This window comes from Bos grunniens, chromosome 6, assembly GCF_055505025.1.
Source record: "Bos grunniens cultivar Pamir isolate PY7600 chromosome 6, Bosgru_T2T1.0, whole genome shotgun sequence".
Classification (NCBI taxonomy): domain Eukaryota; kingdom Metazoa; phylum Chordata; class Mammalia; order Artiodactyla; family Bovidae; genus Bos; species Bos grunniens.
In genome coordinates, this window is record NC_141170.1 from 32,074,908 (window position 1) to 32,099,832 (window position 24,925).

General features: G+C 35.6%; 1 protein-coding gene across 1 annotated transcript in view; it reads right to left on the reverse strand.

Annotated features, from left to right (window-relative positions):
• LOC147370525 (odontogenic ameloblast-associated protein) overlaps nucleotides 1–23,495 on the reverse strand; it is a 36,108-nt gene extending 12,613 nt beyond the window's left edge. The window contains exons 1-9 of the mRNA XM_086407323.1: nucleotides 23,349–23,495; nucleotides 23,219–23,260; nucleotides 22,663–22,710; nucleotides 21,891–22,124; nucleotides 21,416–21,460; nucleotides 19,383–19,487; nucleotides 18,494–18,541; nucleotides 17,575–17,646; nucleotides 16,397–16,555 (exon numbers count right to left, since the gene is read on the reverse strand). Coding sequence (XP_086263449.1) covers nucleotides 16,397–16,555; nucleotides 17,575–17,646; nucleotides 18,494–18,541; nucleotides 19,383–19,487; nucleotides 21,416–21,460; nucleotides 21,891–22,124; nucleotides 22,663–22,710; nucleotides 23,219–23,260; nucleotides 23,349–23,399 — 804 coding nt within the window. The 5' untranslated portion in view covers nucleotides 23,400–23,495. The remainder of the gene's footprint in view (nucleotides 1–16,396; nucleotides 16,556–17,574; nucleotides 17,647–18,493; nucleotides 18,542–19,382; nucleotides 19,488–21,415; nucleotides 21,461–21,890; nucleotides 22,125–22,662; nucleotides 22,711–23,218; nucleotides 23,261–23,348) is intronic.
• Between the last annotated feature and the right edge of the window lie 1,430 nt (nucleotides 23,496–24,925).

The window sequence follows — 24,925 nt, forward strand, 5'->3', positions numbered from 1 at the left end:
ATTGAATGACCACAGGCTGAGGTATAGCAGAAGGGACTTTTGTGCAGCCAATGGAACTTCCTAGATGACCTCTCTGTACCCTTTCAGTTATAATACTTTCAGACCGGGTGTTAAATAGAGATGAAAATTCCTACCAGAACAGGTTTAGTTAGTAATTAATAAAAAAGTAAATCCCATAGGTTTATTCTCTTCAAAGGATTAGAACTAGTGGTAAGGAAATGCACATTGTAAGCCACACTATGGGAAGTCTTAGAGGATTAACTCACTACTACTTCAATAAGAGAGCAGAAATATTTTGTTCTACATCTTATATTCCACATCTTATATACAAAGTTGATATATGTTAGAAATATTTTGTAGAAATTTAGTACATATGCCTTTTTTAAAAATTAATTTTTATTGGAGTGTAGTTGCTTTACAATGTTGTGTTAAGTTTCGACTATACAGTAAAATGAATCAGCTTTACATATACATATGTCCTCTCCCTTTTGGACTTCCTTCCCATTTTGGTCACCATCATGCATTAAGTAGAGTTCCCTGTGTTAAACAGTATGTTCTCACTAGTTATCTGTTTTATACATAGTATTGGTAGTATATACACATAACGCTTTCTTTAGGCATTATCACCTTTTTTTGTGTGAATTGAAAACCATGAGAAATCACCTAATGAAGTTAATAAACTTGCATACATGTCAATGCTAAGGAGGAATATTATTTTAAAAAGTCTTGGATGTCTTCCATCTAAGAGAATGGATACAGACAAATCTGAATTCTCTTCAAACCTCTATGAATGCTACATATCCAACTAGAAGTGACTGTAGTGACTGTGGATTTCTGCAAAAGAATTAGAACCCTATGTATCAATGTTGTAGAATCTGAGTGGTTGTCAATCCCCCAGTCATCATGGCACACCTGACTCCCAGCTGTTAAAAAACACAGTGGTCCTAGAGTTCTTAGGCCCAGAATCAGTACTGGCAAGTGCCACAGTCATGGCCAGATGTCCACATGTCTACCATGCTGTTCCTTGAAATGGGCCTGGCTTACAGCAGCATCCAGTGGATGTTTAATAAATACTTATTGAGTGAACAAGTTAGCTTTTTCAGAAATTGCTTTAGCTATTTCCTTGTGCTCTTTATCATTTATGCCACTGCTTGAAGCCCAGAGGCCAATTGCTGTAAATCTGTATTTATTAACTTTGCACTATATTCATGAGACATAATTTTATCAAGATAATTTTAATTTTATACCAAGTTCTATTAATAATTTATTTTTATATGGATCAAATCATGAAAATTACCATATTTGATATATGTTGCAAACAGCGTGCTGTACATGACATATACAAACAGCTTATGGGCCTATCCCCAAATTTCCCTTTCCCTCTATAAAATAAATAATTCCTTTTCTCAAACTCAAGCAAGTAGTGGTTAAATACAAAACCTTAAAAAAAAAGCAGTGACTTCCTTCTATGCACTATTACCTATTTTTCTAAACTGTTTGCATGTGTGCATGCTTAGTTGCGCAGTCCTGTCCAAATCTTTGGGACCTCATGGACTGTGGCCTGCCAGGCTCCTCTGCCCATAAAAATTTCCAGGCAAGAATACTGGCGTGGGTTGCCATTTCCTTCTCTAAGTGATCTTCCCAACCCAAGGAGCAAACCTGCATCTTCTGCATTGGCAGGCGAATTCTTTACCACTGAGCCATCTGGGAAGTCTATACATTTTTTCCTAAGCTGTTTAAATAGAACCTGAATATTTTGATAAGACATAGTTTATAGTATCACTACCTGGTCTGTGTTACACATCAGTGTAGCACTTCCTGTGGTTCCTACTGAGTAGACATGTTATGCTGATGGTGATACACATGTAGAGGATTAAGACTGGCTTGCAGAGTCCTGCATCCAGGATCTGAATTACGCTCCTCCACTTAACTTGGATAAGTCTCTTAATCTTTTATAACCTTTTATTCAGCATTAAAATAACAAAGACAATATTTTTTCCTGTTTGTCTCATAGCTTTAACAATTTAAATTTTAAAAAATGATGTTTTCTATAGGGCAGTGTGTTACAGTCAAGTCTTAAACTGTGAGTCTTCTTCAAATACATATCTGATCTTTTCCATGTTCATGGTTCAGAGTTTCAAGTTTTTCCCCTTTATTTTTATTGTTGAATTATCAAAATGTTTCTTACAAAAAACTTGTTTTCTGACTTTGGTAAAGATTTTAATTATACAAAATCCTTAAGGACCCACATAATTAGGAAACGTTCTGTTAGCTCTGCATTATTCATTATAAACATTGTCAAAAAGAACATGTCCTGGAAGCTGACAATGCTTTGCATGAAATATATTGTATATATTCACCATAGCCCTATGGGGTAAGTTATACAATTATTTATATTTTACAGATGAGGAAAAGGTGGTTTAGAAGTTAAATATCTAAGATCATAAATGTAGAAAACTATGTAACTGGAATACAGAATTAGTCAGATCCTAACCACAATAGGAGTGATATGAATAGTGAATCATAAGGAGACTGTAGAGATTTTTTAAAGTTATATAATCTGTTATTTTAAAATTTATTTTTATATCAAAAGGGGTTACATGCCAACTTTTTTGGCCAAAAGACTACAATATATAAGATAGTCTTTTAGATGTATACACCTTAAATAATAACTATATATTCAAAAATAATGCATTTTAATTTGAACAAGAGAAATTTTAGCCACAAAGTATCCTTTCTCTGCTTTTAGTTCTATTCAACTGTCAGTGGATTTGATACAGCCCACATACTTTGGACAGGGCGATCTACTCTCCTGAGTCTGCCAAGTCAAATGCTAATCTCATTCAGAAAATCTTTCACAGATACACTCAGAAAAAAAGGTTTAAATCTAGATACTCTGCTGCAAGTTGACACACAAAACTAGCCAGCATACAAGGGAAAGTTGCCTATACTCAAAAGTGAAATCAGTCAATAGAAACAGACCCACATCTATTGAAATGAACAGATAAGAATTTTAAAATAAGTAGATTTAAACAAGCTGAAGGACTTATAGAAATATAATCAATATACTGAGTAAAATGTTAGAAATTACTTGGAAAGATAAGAAAATTGTTGAAACTCAGATGGAAATCCCAGAACTTAAAAATTTAAAATCCTGAAATTAAAATTTCATTGGAAGAGAATGATAGTAGAAGCAGATTGGATATAGCTGAAGAAAAGAACAGTGAATCCAAAGAAGGTCAATAGAAATTTTCAAAATTGAATTTCTCAGAAAAAAAAATTTAAAAAGTTTCAATAACCTGAGGGATAATATCACACAATCTAACATGAATTCTAGAATGAGAAAATAGAGAAAATGGAATAGAAATATAGTCAAAAATATTGGAAAAATTTCCCCCCAAATTTAGTCAAAAGCCAATTCTAAATGCAGGAAATTCAAAGCACAAGTTGTATTAATATGAAGATAATTAATTATAATAATAATAGACAAAGACACACTTTGTCTATTATTTGTTGTTCAGTCACTAAGTCTTGTCTGACTCTTTATGACCCATGGATGCCAGCACACCAGACTTCTCTCTTCTTCACTGTCTCCCAGAGTTTGCTCAAACTCATGTCCCTTGATTCAGTGATGCCATCCAACCATCTCATTCTCAGTAGCTTCCTTCTCCTCCTGCCTTCAATCTTTCCCAGCATCAAGGTCTTTTCCAGTGATTTGGCTCAGGAGGAATCATGTGGCCCAAGTATTGGAGCTTCAGTATCAGTCCTTCCAATGAATATTTAGGGTTGATTTCCTTTAGAGATTGACTGGTTTGAACTCCTTGCTGTCCAAGGGACTCTCAAGAGTCTTCTCCAGCACCACAATTTGAAAGTATCAATTCTTCGACACTCAGCCTTCTTTATGATCCAAATCTCACATCCGTACATGACTCCTGGAAAAACTGGCTTTGACTATATGGACCTTTGTCAGCAAAGTGATGTCTCTACTTTTTAATATGCTCTCTAGGTTTGTCATAGCTTTTCTTCCAAGGAACAAGTATCTTTTAATTTTAGGGCTGCAGTCACTGTCTGCAGTGATTTTGGAGCCCCCCAAAATAAAAATCTGCCACGGTTTTCATTTTTCCTCATCTATCTGCCATGAAGTGATGGGACCAGATGCCATGATCTTAGTCTTTTGAATGCTGAGTTTTAAGCCAGCTTTTTCACTCTCCTCTTTCATATTCATCAAGAGGCTCTTTAGTTTCTCTTCGATTATATCTGAAAGTGTTGATATTTCTCCTGGCAATCTTTGTAACAGCTTGTGATTCATCCAGCTTGGCATTTTGTATGATGTACTCTGCATATACGTTAAATAAGCAGGGTGACAATATACAGCCTTGAAGTACTCCTTTCCCAATTTTGAACCAGTCTGTTGTTTCACGTCTATTTCTAACTGTTGTTTTTTGACCTGCATATAGGTTTCTCAGGAGGCAGATCAGGTGGTGTGGTATTCCCATGTCTTTAAGAACTTTCCAAATTTGTTGTGACTCACACAAAGAGTTTAGTATAGTCAATGAAGCAGAGGTAGATGTTTTTCTGGAATTCCCTTGCTTTCTCTATGATCCAACAGATGTTGACAGTTTGATCTCTGGTTCCTCAGCCTTTTCTAAATCCAGATTGTACATCTGGAAGTTCTTGATTCATGTGCTGTTGAAACCTAACTTGAAGGATTTTGAGCATTGCCTTGCTAGCATGTGAAATGAGTGCAATTGCACAGTAGTTTGAATGTTTTATGGCACTGTCCTTCTTTGGGATTGGAATGAAAACTGATGTCTTCCAGTCCTGTGACCACTGCTGAGTTTTCCAAATTGTCTATTATAGTCAATTAGCTAATACCAAAGATACAGAGGAAGTCTCAAAAGTAGATCAAGAAAAAGCATGCATTTCATATGGGAAAACATCAGTATGACTGGTGGTTATATACCAAATCTGGAAGTGGTTTCTTTCTGTGTTCAGTTCAGTTCAGTTGCACAGTTATGTCTAACTCTCTGCAACCCCATGGACTGCAGCACGCCAGGCCTCCCTGTGGATCAACAACTCCTGGAGCTTGCTCAAACTCATGTCCTTTGAGTCTGTGATCCCATACAACAATCTCATACTCTATCATCTCCTTCTCCTCCTGCTTTCATTTTTTCCCAGCATCAGGATCTTTTCTAATGAGTAAGTTCTTCACAGCAGGTGGCCAAAATATTGAAGTTTCAGCTTCAGCATTAATCCTTCCAACAAATATTCAAGGCTGATTTCCTTTAGGATTGACTGGTTTGATCTCCTTACAGTCCAAGGAATTCTCAAGAGTCTTCTACAACACCACAGTTAAAAAGCATCAGTTCCACATGTATACCTATGGCGGATTCATTTTGATATATGGCAAAACCACTACATTATTGTTACGTTAAAAAATTAAAAAAAAAAAAGCATCAATTCTTTGGTGCTCAGCTTTCTTTATGGTCCAACTCTCACATCCATACGACCATTGGAAAAACCATAGCCTTGACTAGATGGACCTTTGCTGGCAAAGTAATGTCTCTGCTTTTGAATATGCTATCTAGGTTGGTTATAACTTTCCTACCAAGGAGTAAGCATCTTTTAATTTCATGGCTGCAGTCACCATCTGCAGTGATTTTTGAACCCAAGAAAATAAAGTCTTTTTGTGTTACAAAGGTTTAATTTTATATGTCAGTTACTTAGTGTGATTTTTAACCCTTAAAAAAAGATGGATATGTATACGATTATTAACAGTGCCAAGGAAGCATTTCCTTTCTTTTGAGGAAAAGTAAATGTCTTATCAGAATATCTGACTGGGCCTATAGTTTAAATTAAAAAAAAATTTGGATAAACAGCAAAAGCAAAACAAAATATGACCTATGGTTGATTTTTCATCTGAACCAATGGAGGCCAGATAATGTAACAACATCTTCAAAGTGTAAAAGCAAATAGATCTGTAAGTTAAGAATTCTATAATTCTATAAAATTCTATAAAAAATGTGGGCAAAATAAAAGCATTTTAGAAGCAATAAAAGTGGAAGAAATTAACAATATTAAGATACAAGCTAAGCAAACTTTAAAAAGTGTTCTTGAGGTTGAAGTGAAATTATATCAAATAAAAATCCATACTTACGGGGAATAAGGAAAAGCACTGAATTTGGTAAGTACGTCAGTATGTATAAGCATATTTTTTCTTTAAAGTCTTAAAAAATTAGTAGATATGTATAGAAAAAATTTGTACAAAAACATTAGCTCAAAAGACAGTGGGGGTATAAATGGTATTTGTATTATCATAAAATAATTTTTTATGTGTAAAGATGTAGGATATTAAGTCTTTGTAGACAATGATAAGCTAAGGTTATATAGTATAATATTCACAGAAACACTAAATGATACATATCTATTAGCTAAGTAGCATATAAAGAAGATAGAAAGGAAGAATAGTTATATAGGTTTAATTAAAAATAGAAAGTGGGAAACAAAAAACACAGATGACAAATAGAGAACAAAAAAGCATGTGGGTAGACTTAAACTCAATCAATAATTATACCAAATTTAAATAGACTAAATATTTCAATTAAGAGACAAATGTTGAGATTAGATTAAAATATCAAGAACCAACTATATGCTGCTTATAAAACACTTTAAATGTAAAGACAAACTCATAGAAAATGATAGGAAAGATGTATCACATAAATACTAATCAGAAGAAGCTTACACATCTCCATTTATATTAGACAAGTTATTAGTTGCTCAGTCATGCTCGACTCTTTGTGGGTCCACCAGGCTCCTCTGTCTATGGAATTCTCCAGGCAAGGACACCAGAGTGGGTTGCCATTCCCTTCTCCAGGGATTGAACCCAAGTCTCCTGCATTGAGGCAGATTGTTTAGCCTCTGAGCCACTAAGGAATCCCCTAATATTTGACAAACTAAGGTTCAAAACAAGGCATATTATTGGAGATAAAGTAGGGTCATGTCAATGATTAAAAGATCAATTTCTCAAAACCATATGAGTTCCAAAAGTGTACCTAAAATCAGAGCTTCATAATATGTGAAGCAAAAATTGACAGAAGTAGAGGAGAATAAATGAATCAACAATGGGAAAATTTGAATGACACATCAAGTTAATCTAATGGATATTTGTAGAACATGGAGACCAGCAACTTGTTTTTTAAATGTACAGGAAATATAACCAAGACCGATCAAAAATCTGAGCCATAGTTTAGTATCAATAACTTTCAAAGGAGTAAAATGGCACTAGAATATGCTCTCTTATGATATAGAATATGATTTCAATGAGTTTAATTAAAAATCAATAGCAATAACATGTTGAAAATTCCCAAATGTTTATTATCATATTTCTCACTAATCCATGAGTTAAAGAAAAGAACTATTAGAAAATTTTTATTTGCTTTAAAATGCTTATATAAAAATAGAAGTAATTCTTGAATCAATGATCTAAGCCAAGGGTTGGCAAATTGCAGACTGAGGGTCAAAGATGGCCCATGTTTGTTATTAATAAATAAAGTTTTATTGGAAAACATCCATACCCATTCTTTGACATATCATCTATGTTTGCTTTCATTCTACAAACTGTAAGTTTGGTAGTTGCAACAGACTATATGGACCACAAAGCCAAAAATACTATCTGGCCCTTTAAAAAAAAAATGTTAGCTGACCCCTGTTACAAATATTTGCCTTAAGAAGCAAATAGAATAAAGAAAATAAGAAAAGATGTAAATCAATTAAATAAATAAAAAAAATTAACAAACAAAACATTCAGTGAAGCCAAAACTTGGTTTTTTTTTTTAAGTTTTAATATAGAATTGATGAACTCCAACCAGATTAATAAAGAAAAAAGGGGAGGAAAGTAGAGGTTACAGAGAGACCTTAAGTACAGATTTGATAGACATTCAAAGGAATATAAGATTGCATGATAAACATTTTCATGCCTATTAATTTGACAACTTAGGAAAATGGACAAGTTTTCTGAAAGACAAACTTTGCAAACCACATAAGAAACTGAACATTGACACAATCCTACATTTAATATAGTAACTGAACTGTAATGAAAAATACTCCCCAAAGAGTGCTCTAGTCTCTAATAGCTTCACCGGTGAGGTCTATCAAACATTTAAAGACAAAATAATACCAAAATACACAAAAACTCTTAAAATAGAGAGGAGCAGACATTTCCCAATGCATTTTATGAAACCAGCAAAAGTCCAATATAAAAACTGCTGGGAACATTATAAGAAAAGCAAGTCACTGTCTAATAGTGTTCACAAACACAGATGCAAAAATCATTCATGGAATAATTAGTGAATATAATATAGCAATAGTTTAAAAACACACCACATTATAACAAATTAGCATGTTTTTCCCCCAGGAGTGAAAGTTGGATTGAACATTGAAAAGTGAAACAATGTAATTTACTACATTAACCAAATCAAAGAGAATATCCATATTTTATTTTATTAAATCATTTAACAAAAGTCAACACTCATTCATAATAAAAATTCTCAACAAACTAGGTGTAAAAGGGAAGTTTTGCAATCTGTAAAGGTAATTTATGGAAAATGAACAGCTGACATCGTACTTAATTGTGAAATAATGAATACTCTTCTCCTAATATCAGGAACAATGCAAGTATATCCACTTTTATTCCTTCTAATCAACATTGCATCATATATACTTGTCAGTGTAGCAAGGTAAGAAAAAGAATTAAAAATGTATGGAGTAATGGAAACAAGAGAATTGTTTTTATTTCAAGAAAACCCCTCTCTTTTAAGATGAAAAATAATATGGAACCTACAAAGCTCAGTGTATACACAGGGTATAAGCTCAGTGTTCAAAAATCAACTGCATTTATATATGCTAAACATAGAAAATAAAATTAAACACATAAAATATTTAGAAAAATAATTAACAAACATTGTAAGACCTCTACACTGAGAACCACAAAACATTTCAAAGATACATATAAAATGACCTGAATAAGTATACGTCATGTTCATGAATTTGAATACTCAATATGATTGAGATGCCAAGCCTTTCCTGATGGATCTAGAGATTCAAAACTATCCTGTTAAAACTCAGTAGGGTAGAAACTGACAAAGTGACTCTGAAACTTATATGGAAATGTGAAAGACATTAATTTATAGTAATAAAAACTGTGTAATATTGATGCAAAGACAGAAAAGCAATTAAATGGAATAAAGTAGTTCAAAAATAGATGCAGACACAAAAATTCAATAGATTTTCAATAAAGATATGAAGACAGTTCAGTGAGGAAAGGATAAACTTTTACAGAAATGGTTCTGGAGCAATAATTAGGTGTCTTTATGGAAAAACATGGGCTTCCCTGAGGGCCCAGTAGTCATGTATGTTTGTGAGAGCTGGACTGTGAAAAAGGCAGGACACCAAAGAATTTATGCCTCTGAACTGTGGTGCTGGAGAAGACTCCTGAAAGTCTCTTGGACAGAAAAGATCAAACCAGTCAATCTTAAGGGAAATCAGCCCTGAATTCTCATTGGAAGGACTGATGCTGAATCTAAAGCTCCAGTATTTGGGTCACTTGATGTGAACAGCCAACTTAACTAGAAAAGTCCCTGATGCTGGGAAAGATTGAGGGCAGAAGGAGAAAAGGGCGTCAAAGGATGAGACGGCTGGATGCTAACACCATGCAGTGAACATGAACTTGGGCAAACTTCGGAAGACAATGAGGGGCAGGGAGGTCTGGAGTCTGTAGTCCATGTGGTCGCAAAGAGTCAGACACGACTGGGAGACTGAACAACAATGAAAAAAATTGGTCTTCCCTGATGGCCAAGTGATAATCTGCCTGCCAATGCAGGAAACACAGGTTTCATCCATGGGTCAGGAAGATCCCCTGAAGAAGGAAATGGCAACTTGCTCCCTTATTCTTGCCTGGAAAATCCCAAGGACAAAGGAGCCTGGCCCACTATAGTCCATGGGTCACAAAAGAGTCCAACATGACTTAACAACTAAACAGCAACAACATGGAAAGAATTATCCTTGACATTTATCTTCACACTCTACACACACACACACACACACAAACCTCTACACAAAAAACCAATGGCTACAGGTTTAAATGTAAAAGCGAAACCACTAAAAAGTCTGTAAGAAAACAAAGGAGAATATATTCATTACTTTGGAGTAGGTGAAGATTTCTTTACTAGGACAAGAGATACTAATCTTCAAAAAATTGACAAATTAACTGCACCAAAATTTAAAAAAATTGATCCTCAAAAAGCACACTAAAAAATGAAAAAACAAGCTATAGACTAGAAAAAGTATTTGTAGTAAAATTTTGGATGGACCAAGTATATTATCCAGAATACATAAAAAGCTCTTACAACTCAATTGTAAGAAAATAAATAAAAATAAATGTAACTTTCAAAAATAAAGATATGCAAATTGCTGGTAAGGATAGAAAAACATCATTAGTCATTAGGAAAATGCAAATGAAAGCCACAAATTATGTAACAGAGTAGATACAGACTTAACTGGCTTTCCTTGTGATTCAGATGGTAAAGCATCTGCCTGCAATGCAGGAGACCAAGGTTCGATCCCTGGATTGGGAAGATCCCTCAAGAAGGGAATGGCAACCCACTCCAGCATTCTTGTCAGGAGAATTCCATGGACAGAGGAATCTGGTGGGGTGCGGTCCATGGGGTCACAAAGAGTCAGACACAACTGAGCGACTAATACTCACACTCTCAGACTTAACTATTTAATATATTAGATTGAGGTATAAGTTTAGGAGCCAGTAATAATTTATATATGTTTATTAAAGTCACAACAATAAAAATGTTCATGCAGTAATTTCCGAGAGAGAGAAGAGGGGGTAGAGGGCAAACTTGGTGACAGTTAATGTTGAAGCTCAGTTGGTAAAGAATCTGCTTGCAATATGGGAGACCTGGGTTCCATCTCTGGGTTGGGAAGATCCCTTGGAGAAGGGAAAGGCTACCCACGCCAGTATTCTGGCCTGGAGAATTCCACAGACTCTATAGTCCAAGGGGTGGCTTGGACACAACTGAGCGACTTTCACTTTCACTTTGGTAGAAGAGGAACTCCTGAAAATGATTTAAAAGAAAAATTCTAAATGTTGGCCAGAAGGTGGAGGAACTGGACTTATGACACGTTCGTTGTTGATCAGAGTATAAAATATAACTACATTGGAAAGTACTTGCATGCATGTGTGCTAAATTGCTTCCATAATGTCTGACTCCTTGTGACTCAAAGGCTGTAGCCCACCAGGCTCCTCTGTCCATGGGATTCTCTAGGGAAGAATACTGGAGTGTGTTGCCATGCCCTCCTCCAGGATATCTTACGGGCCCAGGGATCGAACTGACATCTTGTCTCCTGCTTGTCAAGTAAGTTCTTTACCACTAGCCACCTGGGAAGCCCAGAAAGTACTTAGCACTTGCTTATAATAAACTTAACCTATGGCTTGGTGGTTTTTGTTGTTTTTACTCAAGAGAAATGAAAATGTATGTTAGCAATAGGACTTGTACAGAATGTTCATAGCAGCTTTATTCCTAATGGTCAGTAATTAGAAACAATGCAGATGTTCTTCAATAGGAAAATAAACAGTCGTATATTCATTTATTGTAACATTATAATTTAAGCAGTAATGTGAATGGATCACAAAAGCATTATATTGAGTTAAAGAAACTGCCACAAAAAAATACACAGTGTAAAATTGTGGTATTTAATATGTATAAAGTCCCAGAATAGGCACAATTAATACACGGTGATAGATATTTTGTTTTTTTAAAATAGTAGCTTTAAAAACATGAGAACAGGGAAACCAAATTGACCAGAAAAGAAAAGGAAGGTGAGGTGGTGGAAATGTTCTGCATCTTGATAGGGGTGATGGTTGCAAGGTACATACATTTATTTATATGTGTATTTATGTGTATGTATATATGTGAATCAAACTCACAAAACTATATAATTATAAGTATGACTAAACAATAATGATAGATTTGTTTTGTGTGTAGTATTTAAAGCGAGAGCACACATAAGTTCCATATGTCAGTCTTGAACTAATGCTGTTATAATACACTTAGATAGGAATCACCCAGTGAAGAAGGTTGGTAGCTAAAGTTTTGAGGCTAAAGTGTGAATTACCAAATATAAGCAACTCTGATTTAGAATATTCTACATAAAGTTAGCATATTCAAAAGCAGAGACATTACTTTGCCAACAAAGGTCCGTCTAGTCAAGGCTATGGTTTTTCCTGTGGTCATGTATGGATGTGAGAGTTGGACTGTGAAGAAGGCTGAGCACCGAAGAATTGATGCTTTTGAACTGTGGTGTTGGAGAAGACTCTTGAGAGTCCCTTGGACTGCAAGGAGATGCAACCAGTCCATTCTGAAGGAGATCAGCCCTGGGATTTCTTTGGAAGGAATGATGCTAAAGCTGAAACTCCAGTACTTTGGCCACCTGATGTGAAGAGTTGACTCATTGGAAAAGACTCTGATGCTGGGAGGGATTGGAGGCAGGAGGAGAAGGGGACAACAGAGGATGAGATGGCTGGATGGCATCACTGACTTGATGGACGTGAGTTTGAGTGAACTCTGGGAGTTGGTGATGGACAGGGAGGCCTGGCGTGCTGCGATTCATGGGGTCACAGAGTCGGACACGACTGAGCAACTGAACTGAACTGAACTGAACATAAAGTTTTCCTGGTCAAATCTGTTCAAAATTGAATTGCTCTTTCTGCTTTGCCTTTCTTTCACTGGCCTGGGATGGGGAGATTAGGAAGACAGGGTTAAATGGACATATAAAATGTAGTTCTTTGCATGTATCCAAGTAATATTTCCATTAACTGTACCCTCTTGTATTCTTAACCTGTTAACAAAAATGACAGCTTAAAGCTCTTCTGTAATGCAGTTTGACATATGTAGGATATTTCATTGGTACTGACTATAGTATTCTTGTTTTCAAACATAGTTGTTGCTCAGCAATACTTTGCCAAGACATCCACCTGAAACAAATTGGATCTCCAGTCAGAAATTTGGAAATTTATTTTTTAAGCCGAGTCACTAAATTGGATTTTTAAAACCATCCAAACTAATAAGATCCTTTTAATATTGTGTAGAATAAGAAATTTTGCATGCTTAGTTTAATATTGTTTTATCAAAAATTTATTCTTGAAGGAAATTGCAATGTTTATGATTATATTATTTTATTTATGTAGAACTTATTTAATGATTTTGTATGTTAATATTGCGTTTGCATAACTTGTGTAATTTTCAAAGCATTTATTATTGTAATCCCTAATATTGGCTTCCCTAGTGGCTCAGATGGTAAAGAATATGCCTGCAATGCAGGTGATCCAGGTTTGATCTTTGGGTTGGGAAGATCCCTTGGAGGAAGGCATGGCAACCTACTCCAGTATTCTTGCCTGGATAATTCTGTGGACAGAGGAGCCTGGCAGGCTACAGTCCATGGGGTCTCAAAGAGTCAGACAGGATTGAGTGACTAAATTTCACTTTTACTTTTCTAATATTGCCAGGTGCTTCTCAGGTGGCTCAGTGGTAAAGAATCTACCAGCAGTACAGGAGACTCAGGAGATGTGGGTTTTATCCCTGGGTTGGGAAGATCTGTGAGAGGAAATGGCAACTCACTTCAGTATTCTTGCCTGGAAAATTCCATGGACAGAGGAGACTGGTGGGTTACAGTCCATGGGATTGCAAAGAGTTGGACAAGACCTAGCGACTAAACAACACCGTATCTGTGGTTTCACATCCAAAGATTCAACCAACCTTGGATCATATAGTATGGTTGTAGGTATTTATTGAAAAATCTGCATATAACTGTACCCCCTCAGTTTAAGGGGCTTCACTGGTGGCTCAGATGGTAAAGAATTTGTCTGCAATGCAGGAGACCCACATTTGATCCCTGAGTCAGGAAGATTCCCTAGAGAAAGGCATAGCAACCCACTCCAATATTCTTGCCTGGGAAATCACATGGACAGAGGCGCCTAGTCCATGGGCTCTAGTCCATGCGATTGCAGAGTTGAACATGACTGAGAGACTCTCACTTCATTTCAGTTTAAACTCGTGTTGTTCAAGGGACAGCCATATGAGTCAGGTATCTTACATGTGTTATTTCATGTAGTCCTTTTAGAAATTTTGAAAAGGTAGATATTGTTACCTCTGTTTTATACTTGAGAAAATTGAGATTCAGGTTAAGCGCCTTACTGAAGGTTCAAAGTCAGATTGAAAGCCACATCTGAAGAAATCCAAAATCTATGCCTTATTTTGTATAAGATGTTGCTTCACCAAACCAGTATACATCTTCCTGGGGACCTATCCTTTTGGTGATGGCAGCCATCTCTCCATGTATCTGTGTCATATTGGAAATGTGCACTTAATGGGATCTGCCACCAAATAATTTTGATTCTAATAGGGATTGCATCAGAAGGAATCTAGTTGAATGGACCTGGGAGGAATAATGAGATGGTATGTCAAAGCTAAGAACATACTTTTGTTCATCAGTGTCAGTCACCACACTTGTAAATCCAATGACAGGATATCTTTATTCTCATCGATGCCACCATTTTTCCAGAGCTTTCCTTTATTAATGCGCTTATACAATTAATCCAGTGATATTCTATTCTTAGTGTTGTTACTTTCCAGATTATGTAATGATAAGATATTTAGAAAGAAATGTAATTTTGTAAATCTAAGGTTATTAAATGATTGTATTACTTTTATGACCTTTAAAGAGTATAATGCTATTTATAAGTAAAAAGAAATTCAGGAGAAGAGCCAAAAATATTTCATAGTTTTCAAAGAATCAATATTAATATTGAGGAAATAAAATGATACTCAGGGTGCTGCCACATCTTTTTTTTCTGAAAAATAAAATAAAAGAGCATTTTAATATCATTAGACTGCTTTCTGTAAAATTCCCAAGATATTTTCTAAATTGCTTAAAAAGAAATAAAACTTTACATTTTCTTGCATTGGTTCAGAAGGTCACACTATACTGAAATCCCTTTAGTATTTCTGATTAAAAAGCTTGAATTATCTTGTATTGCACACAATGCCACCTTATAGAAGAGACTTCTAAAGAGGTGCTCACACTATTCACTTCTGGTTGTATTTTTATCGACTTTTTTGAATCTAAGGAATGCTAAGTATTCATTTTCATAGAAAGAGAAATCAGAAAAGACTCAGAGGAAGCAGGGGACAGATTTTAAAAATCTTTGCCTTTTACTTTTCCAACTCAGACCAAATTATTTGCTTTTTAGTGTGTAGTTTTTACGTGTTAGACCCATCCCAACCTGCCCTTCTATCAAACACCCACTAGCCTCATAGCCAGTGAAACTCATTAGGACAGGCAGTCAATTAAAGTAATAGTTAATATAAAAATCATGGAATTTTAAATTTCCATGTGATTATGCATTTAAAAAAAAATTACTTTGAGAGTTTATTTCACTCCAAACTAACACAGATGTATTAGCATTACTTTTAGCTTGCAAAGTGAAGTGGTGATTTGGGGGAACTGACTTTGTATATGAGCTTCACTGGTTGCTCAGATGGTAAAGATTTTGTTTGCAGTATAGGAGACCCAGATATGATCCCTGGGTTGGGAAGATCTCCTGGAGGAGGGCATGGCAACCTGCTCCAGTATTCTTGCCTGGAGAATCCCCATGGACAGAGGCGCCTGGTGGCCTACAGTCCATGGGGTTGCAAAGTGTTGGGCATGGCTGAGCAACTCAGCACAGCATAGCACTTTGTTTTTACTGTCTGTAGAATGTCTGTAACATGGACCTAGTATATTTGCTATTTGTGTTCTGAGAGTTTATGAAAAGTTTATGACGTAGACAGACACTATCCTCAAAAATTTATTTTGACTAAAAAATTTGCTAGTAAAATTGCTCATAATTATTGTTAGCTTTGTAGGAATATATAAGCACTAACTTTTTTTTTTTTCATTTTGGTATATACCTTTAGTTATTCTTACAATTTTTTTCTTTTAATTTAGGATATGTCATGGAATGAAAGGCATGCGTCTTGGCAAATACCTACCCTAAACGCTGAATGATTAGGACAACATCTTATGATTCCTTCAGGCTATCAGTCTTGGCCTAGTGAGAAAAAATATGCATAAGAAGCTTTTATTAAATAAAAATTAAATTAGATTCTGATTGATTATCTGAAAGAAATTATTGGTCTTCTTATTCAAGGTTAAGACCATATATTCTACTGTATCTTAACATTGTCATGATTTACATAACTAAGTCCTATAAATCAAGCATGAACTTTATTTTTATACTTTCTATTTAGAGACCCATTTCTTTCATAAAAAGAATCTTTGATTACTTTACCTTCTTTTCTGTTAGCTCTGTGGTAATAATTGGGTCCACAGCAGAAGTAAAAAAAATTGTTGTGCTGGGTTTTTGTGAAGTTGAAGGAATGAAAATTCCTGCATTTGTGTGCTGAAAATTTATCATTTCTTTTTGTAAATATGGTGACACTTCTGCTGGCTATAAGGGTGAGAAAGAAAAGTGACTACAAGTTCAAACACAAGGTCAAAATTGGGAAGAATATAAAGCAGTAGGATTAAGATGTAAAGCAAGGATTTTATTTGAGAGGTAAATACTTTATTAGTTTTCTAGACTAAAATCTATCCTTTAGAAAGAGTATGCATATATGCCAACAAACACGGATGTCTTTTAATACCTGACTTTAAATGAGTGTACCTGGGCTCCAAAATCACTGCAGATGGTGACTGCAGCCATGAAATTAAAAGATGCTTACTCCTTGGAAGGAAAGTTATGACCAACCTGGATAGCATATTCAAAAGCAGAGACATTACTTTGCCAACAAAGGTCCGTCTAGTCAAGGCTATGGTTTTTCCTGTGGTCATGTATGGATGTGAGAGTTGGACTGTGAAGAAAGCTGAGTGCCGAAGAACTGATGCTTTTGAACTGTGGTGTTGGAGAAGACTCTTGAGAGTCCCTTGGACTGCAAGGAGATCCAACCAGTCCATTCTGGAGATCAGCCCTGGGATTTCTTTGGAAGGAATGATACTAAAGCTGAAACTCCAGTACTTTGGCCACCTCATGTGAAGAGTTGACTCATTGGAAAAGACTCTGATGCTGGGAGGGATTGGGGGCAGGAGGAGAAGGTGATGACAGAGGATGAGATGGCTGGATGGCATCACTGACTCGATGGACGTGAATCTAAGTGAACTCCGGGAGTTGGTGATGGATGGGGAGGCCAGACATGCTGCAATTCATGGGGTCGCAAAGAGTCGGACATGACTGAGCGACTGAACTGAACTGAACTGCTGGAGAGTATCTGGCATGTATTAGCTCCTCAGTAAATATTTGATGAACTGAGTGAATTGAATCTTGTGTGGCAAAAGATTACAGGGTGAAGGAGTAATAATTGTTGATGGAATAATAATAACAGTATCATTAAAATGCACAATAGTGGAAGGAGCTGTAGGCTGTCAGTTGCTGATTTCCAGGAACTATCAAAGTGTGGTAAGGAAACTTACCATTGCAGCAATTTCAGGAGCTGTGCCTAGGAAGGGATCAAAGACTGGTTGCTGCTGTTCTACTGGCATAACCTTAAAAGTTGCAAAGTTTAAAATGGTATAAATTAATAATCCTTAAAACATTTATCTTGCACCTAAGGCAGTTTTACCCTTCTCAACTTCAATTAGTTTCTTAAAAACAAAAATCATAATTTGGTTTTGAGAAAGAGAAAAGCAACTCCTGACACTGAGAAACTGGCCTAACACAATAGCTCTGCTGCAGTGTTTGCAGGAGCTGGCCTGACATTCTCTGCTGGACGCTGGTGTTCTCCTGTTGTACCTTAACAATCCTACAGAATACCAATATCAGGCAAGATCACTTTTGAACATGATGAAGTGCAATCAAAAAAATTGGTAAATCAAAAATTACTTGGTAATCTTGCCCACAGCAAGGTCCCTGTGCAAGGCATGAAAATATCAGGCATCCTTAGGTCCTGGATAATCTGAAGAATTTTTGTTTTTTTACTGATCATGGTCTTTGCCTCACTCCATCATTCTTACCTTTTAGGTAAGAATTGTTAAGTTACCCAGTCATAGAACTACCCCCAGTTCTTGAGATTCTTTACCATCTGAGCCACCAGGGAAGCCCAGTTCTTGAGAACTCCCAATCAAAAGTAATGTGAACTCTCCCCCAAATCACCTGACACAAGACCAGACCCTGTGAGAAGTCATTCCAACCCTTCCTGTTAAGACCCTCCACAGTTCCTCATGGTGTGTGTCCTCCCCTGCTGCAGTGAGTGGATAAATCCAATTTTGTCCAACTAGTGGTGTGTTCCTGGTGGGTTTCTGACTAAAGGTCACTGGTAGATTTAATAGTTTATTTAGCAAGTAGTTTCAAAAGTTAGTTTTTCTTTTTTTAATGAAAAATACATTTACTTACAGATTCTACTTGTTGTGGAATATATCCAAATTCAGTATAGAATGGCATCTGTTAGAATTTAAAAAAATGTGTTAGATCACTTATGGTTTTTGTCAAATGCAGTGATAAATTATTAAAATATATGTATATTATATTGTACTAATACTTTTTTTGAAAATTTATATGTTCTAGGTGGTAAAAATAATTGTTAAATTACCAACCATCCTTTTAACAGCATATGATTTCTAGGTTAAAACTCTCTCTTTAAATTAGTATGACTTAATTGGAAGTACTACTACGAGTCATTTGAAGCATAATTTTCAGTTTTCTGTAATTGATTTGATAAGTTTTAAGTGATGATAAATTAAAAATCTAATTTGCACTCTAACTAAAAGTAATCTAGTTATGTATGAGCCATCTAAATTTATATTAAAAGTTTACTATTTTACTGAAGGTCCACAAAACTCAGTATTACATTACTTAATTGTATCTCATTGCTTTCCACATGACTCAGTGGTAAAGAATCTGCCTGCTAATGCAGGAAACCATGGGTTCAATCTCTGGGTTGGGAAGATCCCTTGGAGAAGGAAATGGCAACCCACTCCACTATTCTTGCTTGGGAAATCCCATGGACAGAGGAGCCTGGCATGTTACAGTCAATGGGGTTGCAAAAGAGTTGGACACGACTTAGCCACTAAACAACAGCAACAATTCTTTCAAAATTCAATCTTGGAGTATATTTCCAAATTAGTGTTATGTTAAAAGAAAGCAGTATATCCTTTGATGACCATCAGTTCAAGCCATTGAGTTTTTGCACTAGGTATAAATCAGATATTCTCTTTTAAAATTTACCTTTTCTTCTTTATCCTTAGATGGAACTAGTTAAATTAAAATCAAACGCTTGTAGTACCTGCTCCTCAAATAGCTGCTCTCTTTTTTGCGGCGGTGACTGTGCGACTGTTTGTTGAGGCTGTTCCCAGGGTAGGAACATGTAAACTGGGTAGTACTGAAGCATCTATTGTAAATAGAAAAGTACAGAAGAGCTTCCTTCAGATCAGTGCAGGCTTTAAAAAAATTCTATTATCAATATTGTTTTAAAGCTGATTTGTCTTTAGCGATTTTGTGAACAAAAGAACACATAAAGCAGTCCTTCCCAACCTTTAGAAAAAATGTGTATTGCACAGGACACTGGGCTTTATTTTAAGGTTGCTTGGTCAAACACATTAGGAAGTGGTGAATTCAACTAATAACAGACTTCTTAAAAGGGTACCTGGAACTTTATATATAAGCTTTATATATAAATTACTTTGAAAATATCTAAGAAGATAGCCTATGCAGCATTTTCCATATATATTTTTTGACTCTTCATTCTGCAGGATGTGGTATTAGACACTCTACCGTGATGAATGAATTGTTCAGAAATGCATTGCCTTTAGTAATTGTCATTTTATTGAAACAACCCAGGTGCATTATAAGATATTTGGAAAATCTAGAAATAGACGAGGAAAAAAATAGGAGCACCTGCAGTTTTACCACTCACATCATCATGTATTGGTTTCCACTTAAGTCTGTGTGTCTGTATATGTGTTTATAGAAAATTGTGATCATTGTACACCTATAGAGTTTTGTCTCCTGTTATTTAATAAGAGCGCTTAATGGAAACGAGTTAAGAAAAACAGTAACTATGGTTTGAGAAGAGGTATATATTTTGTATCAGATCAGATCAGATCAGTCGCTCAGTCGTGTCCGACTCTTTGCGACCCCATGAATCGCAGCATGCCAGGCCTCCCTGTCCATCACCAACTCCCGGAGTTCACTGAGACTCACGTCCATCGAGTCAGTGATGCCATCCAGCCAGTGGCTTTTAACTCTGACTAAGAGTCAAAAACACCAGTTGAACATTTTAACAGATAGTCATATTTAAGATCTCCTCATGGGGTTTTGATTCATGAGGTGTGGGCAGGGTCCAGGTGTCTGTAATTTTCAATGTTATCACCAGAGATTCTAATGCAAAGCCATAACAATGAGTCACTGATTTAGTGGTTAAAGGAAGGGTGGAGAATTAGATTCTGACTCAGCTATTTATTTTCATTAGAATTGAGAACTTAATCTCATAAAGACTTAGTTTTTTGATCCTAAAATGAAGTAATTCTACTTGTCAGGTATCTAATTCTCTAACTGGTATGAAACAGAATGAGATAATGTCTAGAGGTAATGTTTGTTTTATAATAGGAGTGGACAAAATTACATAATTATTGCACTAAAGCCAGGTGTCTAACTTTTTACAAAATTGTCAACATTCTTCTGGTGAATAATATAATCTATCCATATTCATATTTCTTTGAATGCAGGCTATTATATTAACACTGAGAGGGTTTTCTATGTTAATGTTTTACTAATTTGCTTTCTTTTCTTTAAAGATTCTGCTATTTAATGGAAATCACCACAATTTGACTGTAATATGGAGTTAAACTGAAAATATCCAAGAACCTGGAAATGTTTAGAGCATAACTCAAAAAAACCTCTCTCTACATCATATGATATTTCATCAGATTAATGCATCTTTCTCTGAACCAAAATTTAGGGTTGGCCAAAGTCAATCTATGGTATTTCTCCAGAGTTGTTATCAAATGCTAGCATTTTTGGTGGAAAGAGAACACAACCTAAGGCTTAGTGAGTTCCATAACTCCCAACACAGCCATGTCCTGGTAACTCTGGGGTCCTGGAGACTCCCAGCTTGCCTTTCTTTTAAAGCTGTTTAGTGAGCCTAACATTAACAAACTGCTGCAGAGCCCAGCAGGGGTAGTACCCAGACAGTAATAGCATTGCATGAACTTTATAGCCCTGCCATAGGAGTCAGAGCTACAAATATAGAAGAAAATGTTCAATGTAGAGAGTATGCAGCCATCTCTGTACAGGAGTGGTGGCCTTCCTTTCACTTACCTGTGCTTGCTCTTGAGGCATTTTGAAGAACACAGAGGGCATAACCTGCCAAAAAGGAATTATGAAAAAGTTACGCTTGACTTTTTAAAATTCCAGTGCTGATTTCTTTAGACCTAAGCGTATAAATGTAAAATGTATATTAGCAGACTTCTAGGATGAAAAAAGATCATCTACTATATGTACCAGCACTAATACAAATCATCCTTTTATTGAAGATGAAATTTCCCTAATTATCCTGTCCAAGATATGTTTTCACACTTTCAATTCATGACTGTGATCCTGGAAGAGCTGATTTATATGGCATTTTTCATGTCAAAAATCAGAAGTACAAGGAAGTACTTCCAGTGATGGTAGAAACACATTAGAGAAGCAATTCTTGCTCAGGAAACGCTTGTCTTATTTCAAAACTGATTCATATTCATTTTCACAAACCATGTGCATTATATTTCCTTTAGTTAGACGAGGCTGGACTTACATTCTTAGGGCCCCGTTGGGTCTGCTGTGGCGTCTGAGGCTGTGAGGGGTCCAGCTGTCCTGCCTGGGTTCCTTGGGCAAAACTGACCTGTCCTGGGACGAATATCTGATTTGGGACCAGTCCAGCAAACCACTCGCGAGTTGATAAAGAGAATGGGGAGAGTCCTGGAACTTGGTTCTGCTGCTGCTGTTGTAGAATTCCAGGGAAAGGAGGAATCCATGGATTAAATGGGCCCTGGGAAGACACAAGAGACAGAAAGGAAGCATTTCTCTTTCATTTAGAAAAGAATTAAAAGTCAGTCCCGAGTGAGAAAGAAGCAAATGTAAAACAGTTTCCATATTCTATTGCTGCATTATAAAAAAGGACAGCATCTTGGCACATTATGAATCAGGCAAATAGCATGAACAGTGGTAAATTCCCAATGATTGTGATGACAAATATGAATGAGGTGGATAAATGGTACAGAGTCGGCAGTTGCCAGACTGGTTTCAATACATAGATATATTTACCTATTAGCTGTGTATGACTTTTCATAAAATGATTAATTTAACTATCTCATAGTTGAGAGCATTTGTGCCTGAAAATGTTCATTTGATTACAGCTTTTACTTTGGCCTTCGAATAAATGGAAATTAAAACATATGTGAAAAATTAGTAACTTTAAAAGTTAAGATTTCAGAAATAGAATCAGAAAACATTTTGTTCTCCTACTAAGTGCCACAGGAAAAGAGCGGTAGGAAATATTCTTGAAATAATTATTGGGGTAGGGATACCTGAAGCTGTAGTGGTCGAAGCTGAGCATTATTAAGATTCAGAAGCAACTAGGAAAGGAAAAATAATATGAAAACAAGATTACTACACATGTTAAAACTATTTAGAATAAAATTTACTACAAATTCTGTACAGTCAAATACTGTACAACTCAGTTCCTGTTAGAGGTGAGATGTTTTCTCACTAAGCTTGAACCAAATCATGGTGATTAGAGGTTAGGATTTAATTACCTCTCCTCTGCTGTGTGCGAGATTGCACAGCTGTACCCCATTCCAGTGGTATAGTCAGTCATTTTATGCTCTTAAACACCTATATCCACCCTGTTAAGTGCTATTAGAGCAAAAAGGTATACAAGAATCTGCTTCTGCCTTTAAAGAATTTGCAATCAAATAAGGGAGGCAAAGTAGTATTCTAGAAACAACCTCATATGCAAAACAAACATAAACATCGGGAATGCACTTAGCTACAGTTAGTGGGTAGAACTGCAGGATAAATCAACAAGAAGGCTTTTATCGTCCTGCTGTAACTGGGGATATTGTTTTAAATATTTAAACTAACCTCATTGCTGTTGCTTGCAGACATAAGGTGCTGTGGAATAAGCTAAACAAACAAAAAAATAGAAACAGTGAAAGAGGGATTTGTTATGGGTTTCACACAATGATCTCAATTTTATCACGAAATCACTCACGGGGGCTGACATTGTGGCTCCCAGTATGCCGAGAAGAATTAGAGTTCTCATTTTCAGATGAAATATCTAGAAAATACATTGTGAAACTTAGCTGTAAAAAGACTGTCTATGTAAAAATCATGATAACATAATTAGCCAGTATTGTTCAATCAGAAGTGTAGTTGGGTGAATTCCACAGTATTTACCTATGTCTTAGGATTTAAAATTAAAAAGTACATTTATAAGTATCTGTAACAGAATTCATCCTTTTTCTCAGAGCAGTTTTTTTAAAAAACCAAAATTGTTTGCTTGTCCTTTTAGCTTTCCCTAAATGACTCATTTAGTAGCATATGATCTAGTTGGAATTTATGAGCAAGAAGGACTCATTTCTTGTACTGTTCTACATCGTAGGGAATGGTTGTTTAGGTCCATGGCGGAGGTCAATGAACTCGGTCTTAATTATGAAAACAATTTTATTGTCTATTTAATGTGGTAAGAGTACTACAGTAAAGATCTAACAATAGCAGTTCAGTACCAGGAAGTTTCTAGGTAAAATTTTAATAACATTAAAATATATTAAAATAAAGCAACTGAGTCAAAATTTTCTAATTCAAAGAAAGAGGTTATAAAACTAAGCTGTAATATTGATTTATAGTATAATCTGTGGAAATATATTACCTCTTGTCCTCCAGATGCAAAAACTCTTGCTATAGTTCAAATGATTGTCCTGCACAAGCATTTAGAGTCATCTTGGTAGTTTGTCCTGCAGAACTGACTGATTTGTGTTTATAAAATTATGAAAGCAAAGATTTGATGTCTTACCTCACTCCTTTACTTATGAAGAGAAATCTAGACTCATTGAAGGCTTGTGTCCTTTTTAATCCTTCAAGTCTGCTGCTTGGAGCTTCTCCTAAATTTTAAAGTCCCGTCATTAGAAAAGGGGGACCAATCATTGTTCAAAAGGACCGGTGATTCAGTGGGTTTCAGACAATGGCTTAGCTAATAACCCCCTTCCTAATCATCTAGGTGGTATATGGATTCCCACAGTTTTAGTAATGGCATTAAATTATCCTTAGAAAATTTTCCCTGTGATCATTCCCGGCTTTTGCTTTGGTTATGACTAATTTTTCCAGAATAATAATTTTTCTCTGCTCCTTCTTTTACCATCCTTAAAATGGACACCTTAATAGAGTAACTTTAAAAGATTTTATTCTAGGATTATTGAGTGATTAGTTCTATTTCAAGGGTGAAATACAAAATTTTTAAACAAAGGACTAGATCTAAAAGAAAAAAAAATTCAAAATCTGTTTAGGAGAGGTAAAGATTCTTTGATTATTAAATTCTGGACTGGGTAAAAATGAGCTATTTAGGTTCAATCTTGAAAACACCAGTGTATCTCCTTCTAGCTAATAATAAAATCCTTAAAAAGATTGCTAAACCTCTGTGAATCTATGACATATGTTTTTTGGATATATGCTGCTTGGGATTACATAATTTAATAAATATGAAGCATAATTGCCTACATTTTAGAAATGATGGAAAGTGAATATTTTGTGTTTTAAAACATTTCTTGTTGCTAAATATGATTTTAATATTCA